Source organism: Oncorhynchus tshawytscha, linkage group LG26 (assembly GCF_018296145.1).
Source record: "Oncorhynchus tshawytscha isolate Ot180627B linkage group LG26, Otsh_v2.0, whole genome shotgun sequence".
NCBI classification, from domain to species: Eukaryota; Metazoa; Chordata; class Actinopteri; order Salmoniformes; family Salmonidae; genus Oncorhynchus; species Oncorhynchus tshawytscha.
In genome coordinates this window covers 5,307,669-5,324,397 of record NC_056454.1, presented here as the reverse complement: position 1 = coordinate 5,324,397, position 16,729 = coordinate 5,307,669, and the positions used below count along the sequence as shown (strand labels likewise).

Here is a 16,729-nt window from a genome sequence, read left to right as displayed (position 1 = left end):
TGAATACCAAGAAGAAAATGTGTGTTTGTATAAATGTTTTAAAGACCAAGCCAATTGGACTTTGTGGCTGTGGTAACTACTAGTGCAATTGGAAACCCAGTATCTGGTCGAATGACTGATCTGGGCAGCAACAAAATGCCTGCCGCAGTGATAATGGGTGAAAATTATGATAAACTTTTAGAACAGTGCGAAACACAGGAGCTTGAGGTAGTTATGTATTTCTTCAAAGTTGTATAATTTAAATGTCGCTGTTCGAAGATAGTTGCTTTGGGTTGTGTTGTAGCTAGCTAAGTTACCCATCCACACACGCTAACTAGGTAACGTCAGCGAACACAACATGTCTAGCTAGCTAGATCATAACATTACCGTTAAGGTGAACAAAGCTAACTCTGAGTGAAAGTAGCTAGCTGCACGACCGAAGTTCGCTAATTTAGCTAGTTATGTTGCTAACGTTAGTGTTTTTGCATCTGCTCCGTTGTTTACGTTTGGTGTCGCTGGCTGCTAAGTCCAGTTGTTAGTTAGCTATCCATCCACACACAGACACACTAGCGTTAGTTGGCAAACAACACATCTAACTAGCTCTAGTTCATAACATGAAATTCAATGAGTTATGCGTAAAGTATCTTGTTACCCGTACGTCAGTTGGCTAGTGCTTACATTTGGTCCGTTGTTTAACCGTACGTTTTGTGTTTGTGGCCTACTCTGATGGTATGCACAGACAAGGTTTTAAACTAAGCTTCTAAATGTATGCTACTCTTTGGTATATACAATGCAGACTAGTGGCTTTAAAGGCTACATTCTTAGCTTGACACTGGAACATTAATGCCAGATGTCCACCAGATACACATGTTTTGCCGTATGTCTAGCCCGCATTTTCCTTATTTGATACATGTGCTTCGCAAGGCTGCAGTTATATATATATATATATATATAAACTTTAACTAGGCAAGTCAGTTTAGAACAAATTCTTATTTTACAATGGCGGCCTAACCCGGATGACGCTGGGCCAATTGTGCGCCGCAATATGGTACTCCCGATCACGAACGGTTGTGATACAGCCCGGGATCGAACCAGGGTCTCTAGTGACGCCCCAAGCACTGCCTTAGACCGCTTCACAACTCAGGAGCGTCACTTGGGAGTTTGCATGGAGAAGATCATTTTCTCCCTGTTTGACCAATGCTTATAATTAGAACAGAAAAGTTATTCTCCTATCGACCTACTGGTTTCATAGGTGGGCATACCTACCAACAGCCTGACTCACACAATGGCGCATTATAACAATTAATCTAGTTTGTTCCTATTCTTCTATCTCCTATCTTTAGCAACATCAATACATTTAACTGGTTGTTCCCATATAGATTACTGATTTCAAATCAGTAGCTGGTCCTGCATGATGGCATGCAAAATTATGCACAGAACAGTTGAATTGTCCCAGTGTCATTTTTACCTGAGACATTTCCAGTCGTTCAGCGGGAGTCTTCTTGTCTCTAACTACACAATAGTGATAATTTGGCCTCTGTATGGTTCCTCCCATGTGAAATTTTATGATCTTTTTTTACCACTGCATGGTAATGCCGTATCTCCATGTTTCCAACTTGGCCATATCTCCATGTTACAGTGAGTGTTTACTGAAGACAGTTGACTACTTGTGCTAATTAGTTATCTGCGTCTCCTAACACCTGTGTGTAAATGGAAGACTGATGCCCTAAACATGTTACTGAAATATATTGTCGGCTGCAACTGTTTTAACAATGTACAGTAAGTGTGTATTTTGCATTTGTGACATTTGATATGAAAAGTAGAGGGATTTGATTCTAGAACTGTACCGCAATTGAGAATCGATTCAGGATTAGACGGAGTATTTAGCTGTTTTGACTTTGAGCCAATTCGCCTTTAAACAGAACCCGTAAGTAAGGTCCTTGGACTGTAAGGAGTAACGTAGGCTCCTTTACTCCATTATTGGGCTATCCTAAGTCATGAGGGTGCTACCAAATTTGGAACTTCATGAGTAATTGGCTTGAATGGTCTGACCATAGGCTATAACTAATCCATGCTCTTTTTATTGCCAGGCTCCAGGTGGCATTGCTACCCCTCAAGTGTATGCCCAGCTGTTGGTGCTCTATCTACTGCACAATGACATGCAAGTCAGGCTATGCCTTTCCAAAATCCCTTCTAAAGATAAGATTTTCTGCCAACTGAGACATGATTGGAATTAATTGTCAATGACTTTTTCTCTTTTTACAGGAATAACGCAAGGTACTTGTGGAAGCGAATTCCTCAAGCCATTAAATCGGTGAGAAGGGTTCGGATTTCTCATACTTAGATAGCTGTAAATGTCTTAGTGTCATAAGCATCTGTTTGTTAGTAGGTACGCACATTTCGGGTCAATTTTGCTGCCGACTGACCGACCCTCATTAACCGATCAACAAATAGATTTTCTCTCTCCAAACAGTCAAATGACTGACCAACCAAATATAATGCATGCACATGACATTTTAAGAGCTTAATGGAAACATGCAACAATAGCAAGCCTTCCTATTGTCTTAGTTAAAAGGCTAAAGCCTATTATTGAACATGCAACTTCTGTAATGAAACAGTTAATAAAACCCAATTTTCAAACATTTTCCAAAATGCAATTAACGTGAAAACACTGTTCTAAACAGTGCACCAAATGCGAGTGGTTCTATATGTGACAGGTGAATCTCAAAGATAGAAAGAGGGTAATCTAATGGCAACAACTAGGATGGGTTGCTAATATGACTAGGATTATGCCTTTGGCTTCTGGACAACGAAGGAAAGTTGATATGAAACCCAATAGAACAGGAGAATGGTGGTAATGACATTAAGTCTTTATTAAATAATTACCTCCCAAGTTTTGAAGCAAGGTAAGACATGCCTCATTATTTTAATCAAAGTAAAACTTTCAGATTTCAAACAATTATACTGCCTCAAGCTCACATTGAAAAGTGGTGGGTGACACGATGATAGCCTGCCTATTGTTGACTAGCCTATGCACTCGAATGGGAGGGACTCTTTAATTACGAGTTGAGTTTGAGAATTTAAAATAGTAGCTCTTAATCGTGGCCATCAAAACAGTTAACATGCAATTGCATTTAGAGTTATTTGTTGTGCAATGACTGGGCTTATAAAAGCACATGCTTCACTCCAGATTTTTAAAAGGCTGCACTGTCTGACAGGTGATAGGCCAGGCAGCCCTGGTCCTGGAGTGCTGCAGGAAGACCAGGTGTGTTGAATTTAGGCAATCACTGAACTGATCAATTAATTCAGTTGGTCAGGTGTGGTGCCTAGTGTTGGAACTAAAAATCCTGCTGCACTCCAGGAACAGGGTTGCCTACCCGTGATAGGCCATTCCACTCCTAAAACTAGGCTCTATGCTGTGCAGGTGGGATAATCTACATGACAACTAATGAATATACACAAGTGCCAATTTAACTCCTAAATTATGCAATTTAACCTATAGACTGATGAGCATGACCAATCAAATGTATTTTCAGCGGCTAACCGATTTAAACGATTATCCGTTAACATCCCTAGTTGTTAGACAAAAATGTTAAAGCTACACTGGGAACCCTGTAACTATTGAATAGGTACTCATCATATAATTTCCCACATTGAAAATGGTAGACCAGTGGGACCTGCCCTGCAAGCTGAATTAATTCAACACATGAGAATGAGTGTATCCAATGTGTCACTATCAACAGGCCTCCTAGCCTGCATGTCATTCATTATAGTCTAGGCCCCAATGTATGGTAATGTCAGTGAAGTGGGTTGAAACATGTGCTGTGTGCAGGCAAACCTAGAACTGACGGCCGTATGGGCCGTGGGTCAGCGTATATGGCAGCGAGACTTCCCAGGGATCTACTCGGCCATCGCAGCTCACCAGTGGTCTGAGAACATCCTGCCAGTCATGGAGGCCCTGAGAGGTACTGTCATGGCCGTGCACTTTTCTGTTACCAATTGCACACACCTGACCTGAATGAAAACATCCTATACACATCTGTGGCTCAAAATGCATTGCTAACACAATGTGACTGATCACATGGTTTTGTGACTGAGTTTCCAGGTTTTCGAATATAACAGTCTTGCAGGGGCTCTTAGAATATGCATGCTGTTTTGTTTTTGTATGTCTTCTGATGAGAAAAACATATTCTGGAGACTGTTACTGGGTGTTATTGAATACACTCCAGAGAGTAATGCTTCACATTGAGTGAGTGATTGATTGACTGCAGATTTGTTTGAGGCTCACTGTATTGACCTCTTGAGACAGACTGAACTCTTGCTTAGGCTTTGTCTCTCACCAATTTACTACACTGCTCAAAAAAATAAAGGGAACACTTAAACAACACAATGTAACTCCAAGTCAATCACACTTCTGCAATTAGCAAGAATACCCCCAATAAAGGAGTGGTTCTGCAGGTGGTGACCACAGACCACTTCTCAGTTCCTATGCTTCCTGGCTGATGTTTTGGTCACTTTTGAATGCTGGCGGTGCTTTCACTCTAGTGGTAGCAAGAGACGGAGTCTACAACCCACACAAGTGGCTCAGGTAGTGCAGCTCATCCAGGATGGCACATCAATGCGAGCTGTGGCAAGAAGGTTTGCTGTGTCTGTCAGCGTAGTGTCCAGAGCATGTAGGCGCTACCAGGAGACAGGCCAGTACATCAGGATACGTGGAGGAGGCCGTAGGAGGGCAACAACCCAGCAGCAGGACCGCTACCTCCGCCTTTGTGCAAGGAGGAGCAGGAGGAGCACTGCCAGAGCCCTGCAGAATGACCTCCAGCAGGCCACAAATGTGCATGTGTCTGCTCAAATGGTCAGAAACAGACTCCATGAGGGTGGTATGAGGGCCCGACGTCCACAGGTGGAGGTTGTGCTTACAGCCCAACACCGTGCAGGACGTTTGGCATTTGCCAGAGAACACCAAGATTGGCAAATTCGCCACTGCCGCCCTGTGCTCTTCACAGATGAAAGCAGGTTCACACTGAGCACATGTGACAGATGTGACATGTGACAGCCGTGGAGAATGTTTTGCTGCCTGCAACATCCTCCAGCATGACCGGTTTGGCGGTGGGTCAGTCATGGTGTGGGGTGGCATTTCTTTGGGGGGCCGCACAGCCCTCCATGTGCTCGCCAGATGTAGCCTGACTGCCATTAGGTACCGAGATGAGATCCTCAGACCCCTTGTGAGACCATATGCTGGTGCGGTTGGCCCTGTGTTCTTCCTAATGCAAGACAATGCTAGACCTCATGTGGCTGGAGTGTGTCAGCAGTTCCTGCAAGAGGATGGCATTGATGCTATGGACTGGCCCGCCCGTTCCCCAGACCTGAATCCAATTGAGCACATCTGGGACATCATGTCTCGCTCCATCCACCAACGCCACGTTGCACCACAGACTGTCCAGGAGTTGGCGGATGCTTTAGTCCAGGTCTGGGAGGAGATCCCTCAGGAGACCATCCGCCACCTCATCAGGAGCATGCCCATCAGGAGCATTGTAGGGAGGTCATACAGGCACGTGGAGGCCACACACACTACTGAGCCTCATTTAGACTTGTTTTAAGGACATCAAAGTTGGATCAGCCTGTAGTGTGGCTCCAAATCCAGACCACCATGGGTTGATAAATTTGATTTCCATTGATCATTTTTGTGTGATTTTGTTGTCAGCACATTCAACTATGTAAAGAAAAAAGTATTTAATAAGAATATTTCACTCATTCAGATCTAGGATGTATTATTTTAGTGTTGTTTTTAGCCTAAATAATCGATAATATTTCAACCGGACAATGGTGTCCATCAGTATAAAAGAAAAACAAGAAATGCGCTCTCGGCCGTGCACAGGAAACGGGTCTTGCGACTTCCCAGGGTCCACTCACTCAGTGGTCTTACTCCCTCAATTTCAGAATACAAGCCTGAAACAATTTAGTGGAAGCCATAGGACGTGCAATTTGAGTCCTAAGTCAATGGATACTGTAATGGCATTCAATAGAAAACTACAAACATGAAGAAATCCCACTTCCTAGATGGATTTTTCTCAAGTTTTCGCCTGCCATATCAGTTTTGTTACACTCACAGACATTATTTTAACAGTTTTGGAAACTGTAGTGTTTTCTATCCAAATCTTTCTATCCAAGTTTACTTTGGGCACGGTTTTCACCCGGAGGTGAAAATAGTGCCCCCTACCCTAGTGAGGTTAAACCATAAGCAGCCTCACACCATTTAGCCTACCACAATTGTTCAAAACAGATCTGTTTTCTTGATTCTCAAAATGACAGTAGTCAATATAGATGAGTATATTACAAAGGTATTGTCACAAGGTTATGAAATGGACAGATAAGATGGTGTCTTAAATTACACTAAAATATCCATCAGTAAGCTCCTGCCTCTGCAGATAAGTGTCATATGGAAACACGTATGACCTTCACTGCTCACACTCCCCACGTGTAACCACCTCAAACTTTTGGACCCTGGTAGACCCATACATGATGTCACTCATGCGGCAAGGTTAAGAATAGCTCATCCCTGGTGCTCACTGTTCTTTATTTTGATCATTTTTCAACATCACGGAATGTGCTACACATTCACAGGAGAGTTACTCAAAACAATTTCCACGATGTGGGGGTTAACCTATAGTTGACCGCTTGTGTAATATAACGGCAATCCATCCAAAGAAATGTCACTGGGAGGTATTTTATTCTGCTTGTTTTGTTGGGGCAGTTTATCGAGTAAGATGTTGGATTCAAAACACCATTCATTGGGCATATGTAGAAGGGGCAAAAAAGTATGTAGTAAGAAATATTTAATCTACTGAAGTGCTCTGATATGACCAGAGTCTATAAGTAGGCTACGCCAGCGAGAAAGGTGGTCAGCTTTATGAAGCCTATGTTGGCTTTGTCGTAATACTCCTGGAAAACCAGCTTGTCATAAACAAAGTCAGGGGTGTGTTGACGTGACAAGGCATGTTGTTTACCCTTAAGGAAACCTCCCTCAGGTGCGACTGCTCTGGGACAGTCACATGGGGGGCTTTATCTCTGCTGAATGTTCTCCTGGCCCTGTCAGATTTCTGTCACTGTGGGAGGTGATCTCGCTCCTTGTGTAACATATGACACATGCAGCAGCCAGTGGGTGGGGGGTATTTTCTCAGAAAAGAGTCTGGCAAACAAGGAGGGAGGAATGTGTACCCTGGTTGGTGGGAGATATCGGGTGTCGCAGGCTGGTATAAAGGACAGGGCTGCTATTCCCCAGTCAGAACAGATGTCAGCACTTCAGCGGACTCTGAAGCAGCTACCAAAGAGAAAGGTTCAGCCCCCAGCCTCCATAGTTACTGGCTTGTTAAAGCCTATAGGAGAAGAAGCATCGTCCAAGACACTGTGAAGTTTGAGAAGGCTGTGTCGAAAAAGAGACTCAGCTTTTCTAGCCCAACATTAAGAAGAAGCCTATATCAGCATGGATGTCCAGAGGACTGGCTCAGTGGTGCGTCCACCAAGCCCCATGGAGAGCCTGGAGAAGCAGCTGAGCTGCCCCATCTGCCTGGAGATGTTCACTAAGCCCGTCGTCATCCTGCCCTGCCAGCACAACCTGTGCCGTGGCTGTGCCAGCGACCTCTACGACTCACGCAATCCCTACCGCTTCTCGGGTGGCGTCTTCCGCTGCCCCACCTGCCGCTTCGAGGTGGTCCTGGACCGCCACGGCGTGCACGGCCTTCAACGCAACCTGCTGGTGGAGAACATCATCGACATCTACAAGCAACAGCAGGAGGGCGGCGGGGGTAGTGGCAGCGGAGACAGCACAGAGACTCCACTGAAGCCCAAGGACTCTAAGGAACCCATGTGCCAGGAGCACGAGGAGGAGAAGATCAACATCTACTGCGTAACCTGCCAGATGCCCACCTGCTCCATGTGCAAAGTGTTTGGCCAGCACAAGGACTGTGAGGTGTCGCCGCTTGCCAGTGTTTACCAGGTGCAGAAGGGCGAGCTTAGCAACGCCATCGACGCCCTGGTGGCGGGCAATGGGCGCCTTCAGGCCCTACTCAACCAGATGGAGGACGCCTGCCGGGCAGTGCAGGACAATGCACAGCGCGCCAAGCAAAGCTTGGGTGAGCGCTTCGACCTGCTCTACGCTGTGCTGGAGGAGCGTAAGGGCATGCTGCTGGAACAGATCGGCAAGGAGCAGGACGAGAAGGTGACAGCATTGCGGGCGCTGGCCCAGCGCTATGGCGAACGACTGCAGGCAGGCTCAGAGCTGACTGACACGGCGGTTCAGGCCCTGGAGCAGAGTGGTGCTGCCGAGTTCCTGCTGGCCTCCAAGGGCCTGATTACACAGACCAAGGACACCGCCAAGAGCTCCCTGGGCGAGGAGAGGCCCGAGCCAGGCTTCGAGAAGATGGACCACTTCACACTGTCCACAGAGCATGTGGAGGTCGTCCTGGCCAAGATGGACTTTGGAATGGTCGACGATGACGAGTTTGAGGATGCGGAAGGGGACGAAGAGGAGGAGGAGGAGGAGTGATAAAACTTGAAAATATACGAACAGAACAAATTAACAATTTACTACTTTTGAAGGCTCTTCAACCTGAATGTCCATTGCAGGGACTCTAGTTTCAATGTTTCAGAGATATTAAGATAATTTAGGAGTAAGGAAGGATGGAAGAAGTTGGTTGTGTCAGAATGTTTTCGTAAGGAGTGGATTGACTTTAATACACAATGGCTTACCCCAGTTTTGAGTGCAATATTTAGGTTTTTGTACTCTTAAACTTTGCCATTTGGTAAACTATATAGTTTTTTTATACTTTTGTATTTCCATATCAGATTTATTCAGATCAACCTTGTTATGTAGGTTGAATACACTCTGGTTGTTTACACTTGAAGACTTTATCAGGTGTAGAGATTGAGATGGGAATAAAGTTTTGATTTGTGATTTCTCATCTGCATCTAGAATGCCTGTGGTTGTATCAAACGGATAAATGCTTGAATTGATTGCGTGCCCTCAACTGGCAACAGAATATTTAGACAGATCTGTTTTCGTCGCAACCTGAAATAAACAATGCTTCAAATGACTCAAGCAGATATTTCTTTGCTTTTATCAGATTCCGATTATTCAAGGTACAGAGAAACACACACATGCATACCCAGCAAATCAGTTTGAAGTTCAAAACAAAATGGTTTTGAAAGATAACTATAATTTGGGTGTGGTCCTAATATGTTGTTGCTCTCACTTGGAATGTGCCAGCATTTAAAAATAAAAGCCCTTGCGAAGTCCTCAGTGGCAAGCCTTTGCTGGTGAGGATTGGGGGGGGGGAGTGGGGGGCTATTTTTAAAAGTTAAGATGTTGAGAAATGACAGAGGCCCTGGAATAGAGTGTCAGTGAAGGTCAGGTGGGGGTCCTGTTTCTCCTCCATTAAGTACCATCCCCCTCATGTCATAGACCGGCTTGCTCAGCAATGACCAACTCCTTTCTGAAGAGCTGAGGCATTTGTAGGTGCCGGCCCACATGACTAGTCATCTTTGGATAGTACCCTGCCAGTCAGCTGGTTCAATGGCTCCTGCCATCTGTTCTTGTAGTCTCCAAATTCCTTTAGAATTCGTTGTAATATTATATCAGTGGTGCTAGCAACGGTCATCAAATTGTTAAAAGGTTTTAAGAACAATTCTAATAAATGCAACAGACAATGGATGAAGACACTGAACTTTATATATTAACTTAATTAGAGCACAAACATTTTACTGGGGCGGACAAATATTCAGTTCAGGGATTTTGGTGGGAATTCCATTGTTACATTTATGGTCAAAATTCACTTTTTTCTTAGAATGCATTTGTATTCATTTTTCTAATGGTATCAGAAAATCTAAACATATTTTGTTAAAATACAGAAAATGATGTGCCTAATTTGAATTTATATATATTTTTTCACCCATCTACACACAATACCCATAAGTGAAAACATTAGCAACATATTTATTTTTTCTAATTTAGATTTTTTTTAATGCAGAAATACACAATCTCATTTACAAAAGTATTCACACCCCTGAGTCACAACTTTGTAGAAGCACCTTTGGCAGCGATTACAGCTGTCTGTCTTTCAGGGTATGTTTTATTATTTTCACATTTTTCAAGATCTGTCAAATTGTTTTATCATTGCTAGACAATCATTTTCAGGTCTTGTCATAGTTGACTTAAATCTATTTAAAAATCTAACTCAGCTAGGATTTTGCCTGTACTTATTATTATTTATTTTTTATCTTGAAAAACTCTGGTCCTTAATGATTACAAGCATACCCATGACATGATGCAGCCACCACTGTGCTTGAAAATATGGAGAGTGGTACTCGGTAATGTGTTGTATTGAATTTACCCCAAAACATTCTACTTTTTGTATTCAAGACAAAAAGTTAATTGCTTTGCCACATTTTTTGCAGTATTACTTTTAGTGCCTTGTTGCAAACAGGATGCATGTTTATTCTGTACATGCTAACTTATTTTCACTGTCAATTAGGTTAGTATTGTGGAGTAACTACAAGGTTGATCCATCCTCAATTTTCTCCTATCTCAGCCATTAAACTCTGTAACTGTTTTAAAGTCACCATTGGCCTCATTGTGAAATCTCTGAGCGGTTTCCTTCCTCTCAGGCCACTAATTTAGGAAGGACGCCTGTAACTTTGTAGTGACTAGGTGTATTGATACACCATCCAAAGTCAAATAACTTCACCATACTCAAAGGGATATTCATGTCAATGGGTGCCCTTTTCAAGGCATTGGAAAACCTCCCTGGTCTTTGTGGTTGAATCTGTGTTTGACTGAGGGGACCATACAATTATCTGTATGTGTGAGGTACAGAGATGAGGTAGTCATAAGAAAATGTTAAACACTATTATTAGTTCATTCAACTTATTATGTGACTTATGTAAGCATGTTTGTACTTCTGAACGTTGAATACTTATTGACTCAAGATAATTCAATTTTTAATTAATTAGTACAAATTTCTAAACTTAATTCCACTTTGATATTATGGGGTATTGTGTGTAGGCCGATGCCCACAAATCTACATTTAAACCATTTTAAAATCAGGCTCTAACACAACAAAATGTGGACAAAGTCTATGGGTGTGAATATTTTCTGAAGGCACTGTATCTTAACGTAAGGTAGCAGGCTTAATAGAAATGCCTGTAACTAGATCCCCTATACACTGGTCTTGCCGAGAATGGAACAAAAACGGTCGGCAAAGGTTCTCTTCTGCACTGTTCAACCAATCCAGTAAATGTGGAGGATTTAAGATGGAGTTTTGCCTCGTATATGTCCAAAAGCAGAAGTCTTTGTCACAGGCTCTTTTAATTTCCCCTAAAAACTGAAAAAATCAGGTTGCAGAGGCTACACCTATATATACAAAATCTAATTTCTAAACATTTCAACTCTATTAAAAAAATGAACCCATAAAAAGTTATTTCTTGTGGTATGTGTCAAGACTATGCGTTAAATCCCTGACAAAGCTTTAGCGTTCTTATAGATTCAACAGAAAGACAATCTATTCCTTTGAGTCCATTTCAGCCATTACCAGGGTGTGTTTAACATTACAAACATTTCCGTGGTCGTAACATTAATGGGAAGAAACGACCGGCACAAGCAAGAATAAAATGAACTCAATCAATCCAGCGAGATTGATTTTATACTCCTCAAGCACAGGAAATACAGTGCATTCTTAAAGTATCAAATGGTACCTAAAGTAACAAGATTCTCTGGTCTGATGAAAGCAAGATTGAACTCTTTGGCTTGAATGCCAAGCGTCACGTCTGGAGAGAACCTGGCACCTTAACTATGGTGAAGCATGGTGGTGGCAGCATCATGTGGTGGGGATGTTTTTCAGAGGCAGGGACTGGGAGACTAGTCAGGATTGACGGAAAGATGTACAGAGAGATCCTTGATGAAAACCTGCTCCAGAGCACTCAGAACCTCAGACTGGGGTGAAGGTTCACCTTCCAATAGGACAATGACCCTAAGCACACAGCCAGGATAACGCAGTAGTGGCTTCAGGACAAGTCTCAATGTCCTTGAGTGTCCCAGCCAGAGCCTGGACTTGAACCCGATAGCGGTGCAGCTACGCTCCCCATCCAACCTGACAGAACTTTAGAGAATATGCAAAGAAGAATGGGAGAAACTCCACAAATACAGGTGTGCCAAGCTTGTAGAACCATACCCAAGAATACTTGATACTGCAATCGCTGCCAAAGGTGCTTCAACAAAGTACTGAGTAAAGGGTCTGAATACTTATGTGAAATTTCAGTTTAGAATTTTTTTCTACATTTCCAAAAATGTCTAAACTTGTTTTTGCTTTGTCATTATGTGGTGTGTGTGTGTGTGTGTGTGTGTAGATTGATGAGGGGCAATTCTGTAATGTAACAAAATGTGGAAAAAGTTAAGGGGTCTGAATACTTTCCAAATGCACTGTAGATGGCTGAGAAAGACATCCTCAGGTGGGTTGGGCATTTTGTAGGTCTACTTAAAAAGGCAGGACCAGAAGTTTAAATTTATATTACTTTGGCACACCAGTTGATAATGCTCTCGCTCTTAATTGTGCCATATACAGTAGGCTACCAAATGTGGTTGGAAGGATATCGGTTGATTTTCCGGGCAAATGCCTGTAGTTAAAACCAAATGTGGCATTTGTTCAGAAAATTAAGTAACATTGATAACAGGGGGCTCTTTGGGGAGAAGAAAGGGGGGAAAACCCCGGACAGTCACTGCGTCTGTCCTCGCAGCTGTCTCCACTCGTCCCAGTTGTTATGTTACCACCGGTAACACTGTTGTAGCAAATGGGGGGGTTGTTAGTACACACAGACTGTTGCTAGGCTATAAAGTGCGAAGGCGATAACTTAGGGCTTGTTCATTGAAGCTGTCGGGGCATCAATAAACATACAAATCCATCAAAGGTGTAAGCTAAAGTCTGGTTTGCCGTCAGCTGTGAGGCTAATTTGTTTTGCAATGTCGTCATAAGGAGCAGTTGACCCACTCTTGACTCGGGACCAAATCATACACTGACCTTGTTTTGTGCTCTCCTTTTCCTTACATCTGCCTTACACTGTAGGCCTATTTGACTTGCTATTGCTTAGTCCAAGTATAGACATTGTTATTAGCACTGCTACATAAGTAGTACAATAATATAACTTTTTGACCATGGGGCTGGGCTCCATGTTGTGCAGTTTACATGAGGTGTTATTTGATTTTTTTCGTATGTTTGAAAGACAAAATGGCCCTCTCTTAAATGCAGACATCTCACGTGTGTACCCATCTTTATTCCCACAGAGACCACTCGTCGGAGGGCGTATGGCCTGGTGGCCCAGGCGTACACCTCCATCATGGCAGAAGACTTTGCCGCCTTTGTGGGCTACTCCGTGGAGGACGCCGTGAAGGGTAAGCAAAAGCAGTGCAGAACCTAATCTATACTCACTACCATCTGGCTACTGGATCAATAATATAGTCATATACCATAGTTTTGTATATCCTTAATCTCTTCATGTGACTTTTCAAGTTTAGACCTAAAAATAGTGTGTCTAACTTTTCCCCTTTCATCTCTTCGCTTATTTTGCACTCCTTTTCTCCACCCAACCCTCCTCTCTCTTATCACTTTCTCCCTCCCACAGGGGTGGTGAGCCAGGGTTGGCAGGCAGACCCTGCCACCAGGATGGTAATGCCCCAGAAGCCAGGTAGGTGGAGCTGTTGCCCTTCTCTTTTCTCCCGTCAGTAGGCTATTTGTCATGTCTGAGCCTTTTTCCTCCGACTTTGTATGGAAACATTTTGCGGGACCTTGTAACAGCCCCTTTCTGTAATCAGCAGACCATCATGCTGAGAATCTGTGGCACATATGTTCATCTGACTTGATCCGTCAGCCCCTCAATTAATCCTCTCGCACTTCAATTTTTCTTACATTAAATCAGCATACAGAGCCTTTGAGCAGAAAATCTGTCAGACAGCGCTTTCATAAGCCCAATCATTGCGCAACAACGCTAAATGCAATCTTGTGTTAAAAATATATTTTTGTCCCACGTCATACATACAGCTATTGTTTTTATTTCTCAACTGGAAATTGAAGCACGCATCCCATTTGCTTTTTAAATGCATAGGCAAATGAAGACAGGCTTCATCAGTGCGTCACACACCACTTTGCAATGAGCTAGAGGCAGTATGCATTTTGAAAATGTATAGCTTCTTAATGGTTTGAAACCTGAAAGTTTCACTACATATGAGGCATGTTTTACCTTGCTTCAAAGTAGCTTAGGCAAAATCTGACCATGTCAGTGGAGGCAATTAGCCTATTTTTATAAAGACTTCCATATGCCATTGAAACCTGTTGCCCATTTCTGTCATGTTCATGTTGTTTGGCACCAGCGGAGAGCATTGACCATATCCTTGGTGAGTGCTCACTGCACATATTCACTCTATCATGGTTGGGTCAGTGCCACTTAAGTTTGTTTTTGGGCAATAATTTCCTCCTCCAGCTTAGATGAATATCATATTCTATTTGTCTCAACTGTTATATGGACAACGTCTTTTTTATTGATCTGTTTGTCAGTGTCAGCAGAGTGGGCTACCCTGTAATTAAAAAAGATTCTGCTAAAGTCTGCAGTACTGTAAAGTGTAGTAGAATTGAATGAGACGTCTAAATAAAAAGCTTTAATTTTTCCTACGCAAAGAAAGAAAAAACACATCTGATATAGCCTAGGCCTCTCTGCTATATGCACTTAGCCATGCATTGGACAATCTTTTTTGCGAACAGTGATTTGAGTTATATTACTAGCCTAAATTATGACTATACACTCTACTCGTCAGATTCCGAATAGTAGGCTATTTTACATAAGTCTGCAAATACAGTTGCATTTTTATGGTGAAAATTAGCTTCCCCAAACTTCAAACTCACGCACCGCCTAGGCTAGTGATTGTACTTTTCGTTACTCGTCTGTCTTGTTGGCTGAGGAAAAGTAAATGTCAACAGTTATTCTATCTACAAAGTGCGCAGTAAGAGACACGTCATTGCATCCTCGACTTGCACGTTCTGTTAAGATTAATTCACTATAATCTGTGATTATGTTATTCCGATCACCGTTGGTGGATGCCTTAATCAGGTTACGCACCCAATGCATAGGCCTATGGTTCCCGTAAATGTCTAAAATGTCTGGTAAATGGAAATGCTGCTGATCAAATGTCCTGCACCACATTTTCATAACGGAAACTCTGACACACACACGGATGGAGGATGCTACATGGTAGAAGACTTGGCTCTATGAGGAATCCCTCTTACTAACTCCCTCTCTCTTTCAACAGATCCTCCCCCTGTATCGCTGGTTCCAAATGAGCAGCAGCTGGCCAGGCTCACTGACTACGTGGCTTTTCTTGAGAACTGATACATTTCCTTCAGCTCTGTTTGTCTGCCATGAGGAGGACACCAGAACGCCCCTTTTCCCAAGCTTAGATGAGGACCCACACACACACACGCAGGACCTCAAACTGACCCCCCTTGTGCATGATTGTGGTCATGTCTTTTGTGGGGTAAAACTCATTTTGAATGGCTGGGCCTGGCTCCCCAGTGGGTGGGCCTGACTCCCCAGTGGGTGGGCCTATATTCCCTCCGAGGCCCACACATGGTTGCGCCCCTGCTCAGTCGTGAAATCCATAGATTAGGACCTAATTAATTTATATGAACCTCAGTATAATCTTTGAAATTGTTGCATGTTGCATTTGATATTTTTGTTCAGTATACTATTTGAGTATACACCTTATCGCTACATGCATTTATAAGGTTTCTCAAAAGAGTGGAGTGAACCTGATCATAGTAAGACACGGAACTGCATTTGACCCAATACCAAATATATAAATAGACCTATTTATGTAGACTCCCTGAGCACTTATAAGTTATCCCGCAATAGAAATTCTTCAGGTAAGAGATGACTCCAGGTTATTTAGAAAATATAGGCCCTTCTCTCCAACAACACCCTTCCATCTATAGACTGCCTTTGAAATACTATTTGTGTTTTGAGTCGTGAATAAATGCTATGGTTTGTTTCTAATTCTGAACTTGGTGGTTTTTGGGGGGCAGTCCCTGCAAACCAGAAAAGTTGTGACTCTCTAGTGTCAGTTGTCTGTGAGAGCAACATGCCACAAGAAGGGTGGCCAAGATTCCCCACATTGCAACACAATGTGCTTCACAGAAGACAATTAAAATACATTTATTTAACTAGGTAAGTCAGTTATGAACAAATTCTTATTTTCAATGACGGCCTAGGAACAGTGGGTTAACTGCCTGTTCAGGGGCAGAACGACAGATTTGTACCTTGTCAGCTCGGGGATTTGAACTTGCAACCTTTACGGTCACTAGTCCAACACTCTAACCACTAGGCTACCCTGCCGCCCCAATATTTACTACACAACAAACATAAAAGGATAAAAACAAAAGAATAACAACTGAACGACAAAACAGAATCCTAAGGAAAAGCAAAGCTAAAAAGCTGTGTTTTAAGATCTCTTTTAAATACAGTATGTACACAGTTTCACCCCCTCAGATTCTCTGGCAGGCTATTCCCAGAGGCTAGGGGCATAATACAGTAGCTTGTGAAAGTATTCACCCCCTTTGGCATTTTTCTTATTTTGTTGCCTTACAACCTGGAATTAATAATCATTGAGCCTGTGTTGTAGTATACCCCTAGGGTCCTGTTTATGGTGTGTCAGTCG

General features: G+C 42.9%; 2 protein-coding genes across 2 annotated transcripts; both read left to right on the top strand.

Moving 5' to 3' along the window:
* On the top strand, positions 1-16,068 carry LOC112225084 (COP9 signalosome complex subunit 8). Its single transcript, XM_024388703.2, has 7 exons — positions 1-207; positions 2,070-2,140; positions 2,245-2,293; positions 3,812-3,944; positions 13,310-13,417; positions 13,648-13,710; positions 15,326-16,068. Exons 1-7 carry the CDS (start codon positions 112-114, stop codon positions 15,403-15,405), a joined length of 600 nt encoding a protein of 199 aa, XP_024244471.1. The 5' UTR covers positions 1-111; the 3' UTR covers positions 15,406-16,068.
* Positions 7,245-9,071, top strand: LOC112225083 (E3 ubiquitin-protein ligase TRIM63-like). Its single transcript, XM_042306449.1, has one exon. The coding sequence runs from the start codon at positions 7,463-7,465 to the stop codon at positions 8,522-8,524; it is 1,062 nt and encodes a 353-aa protein (XP_042162383.1). The 5' UTR covers positions 7,245-7,462; the 3' UTR covers positions 8,525-9,071.
* Positions 16,069-16,729: the final 661 nt, after the last annotated feature.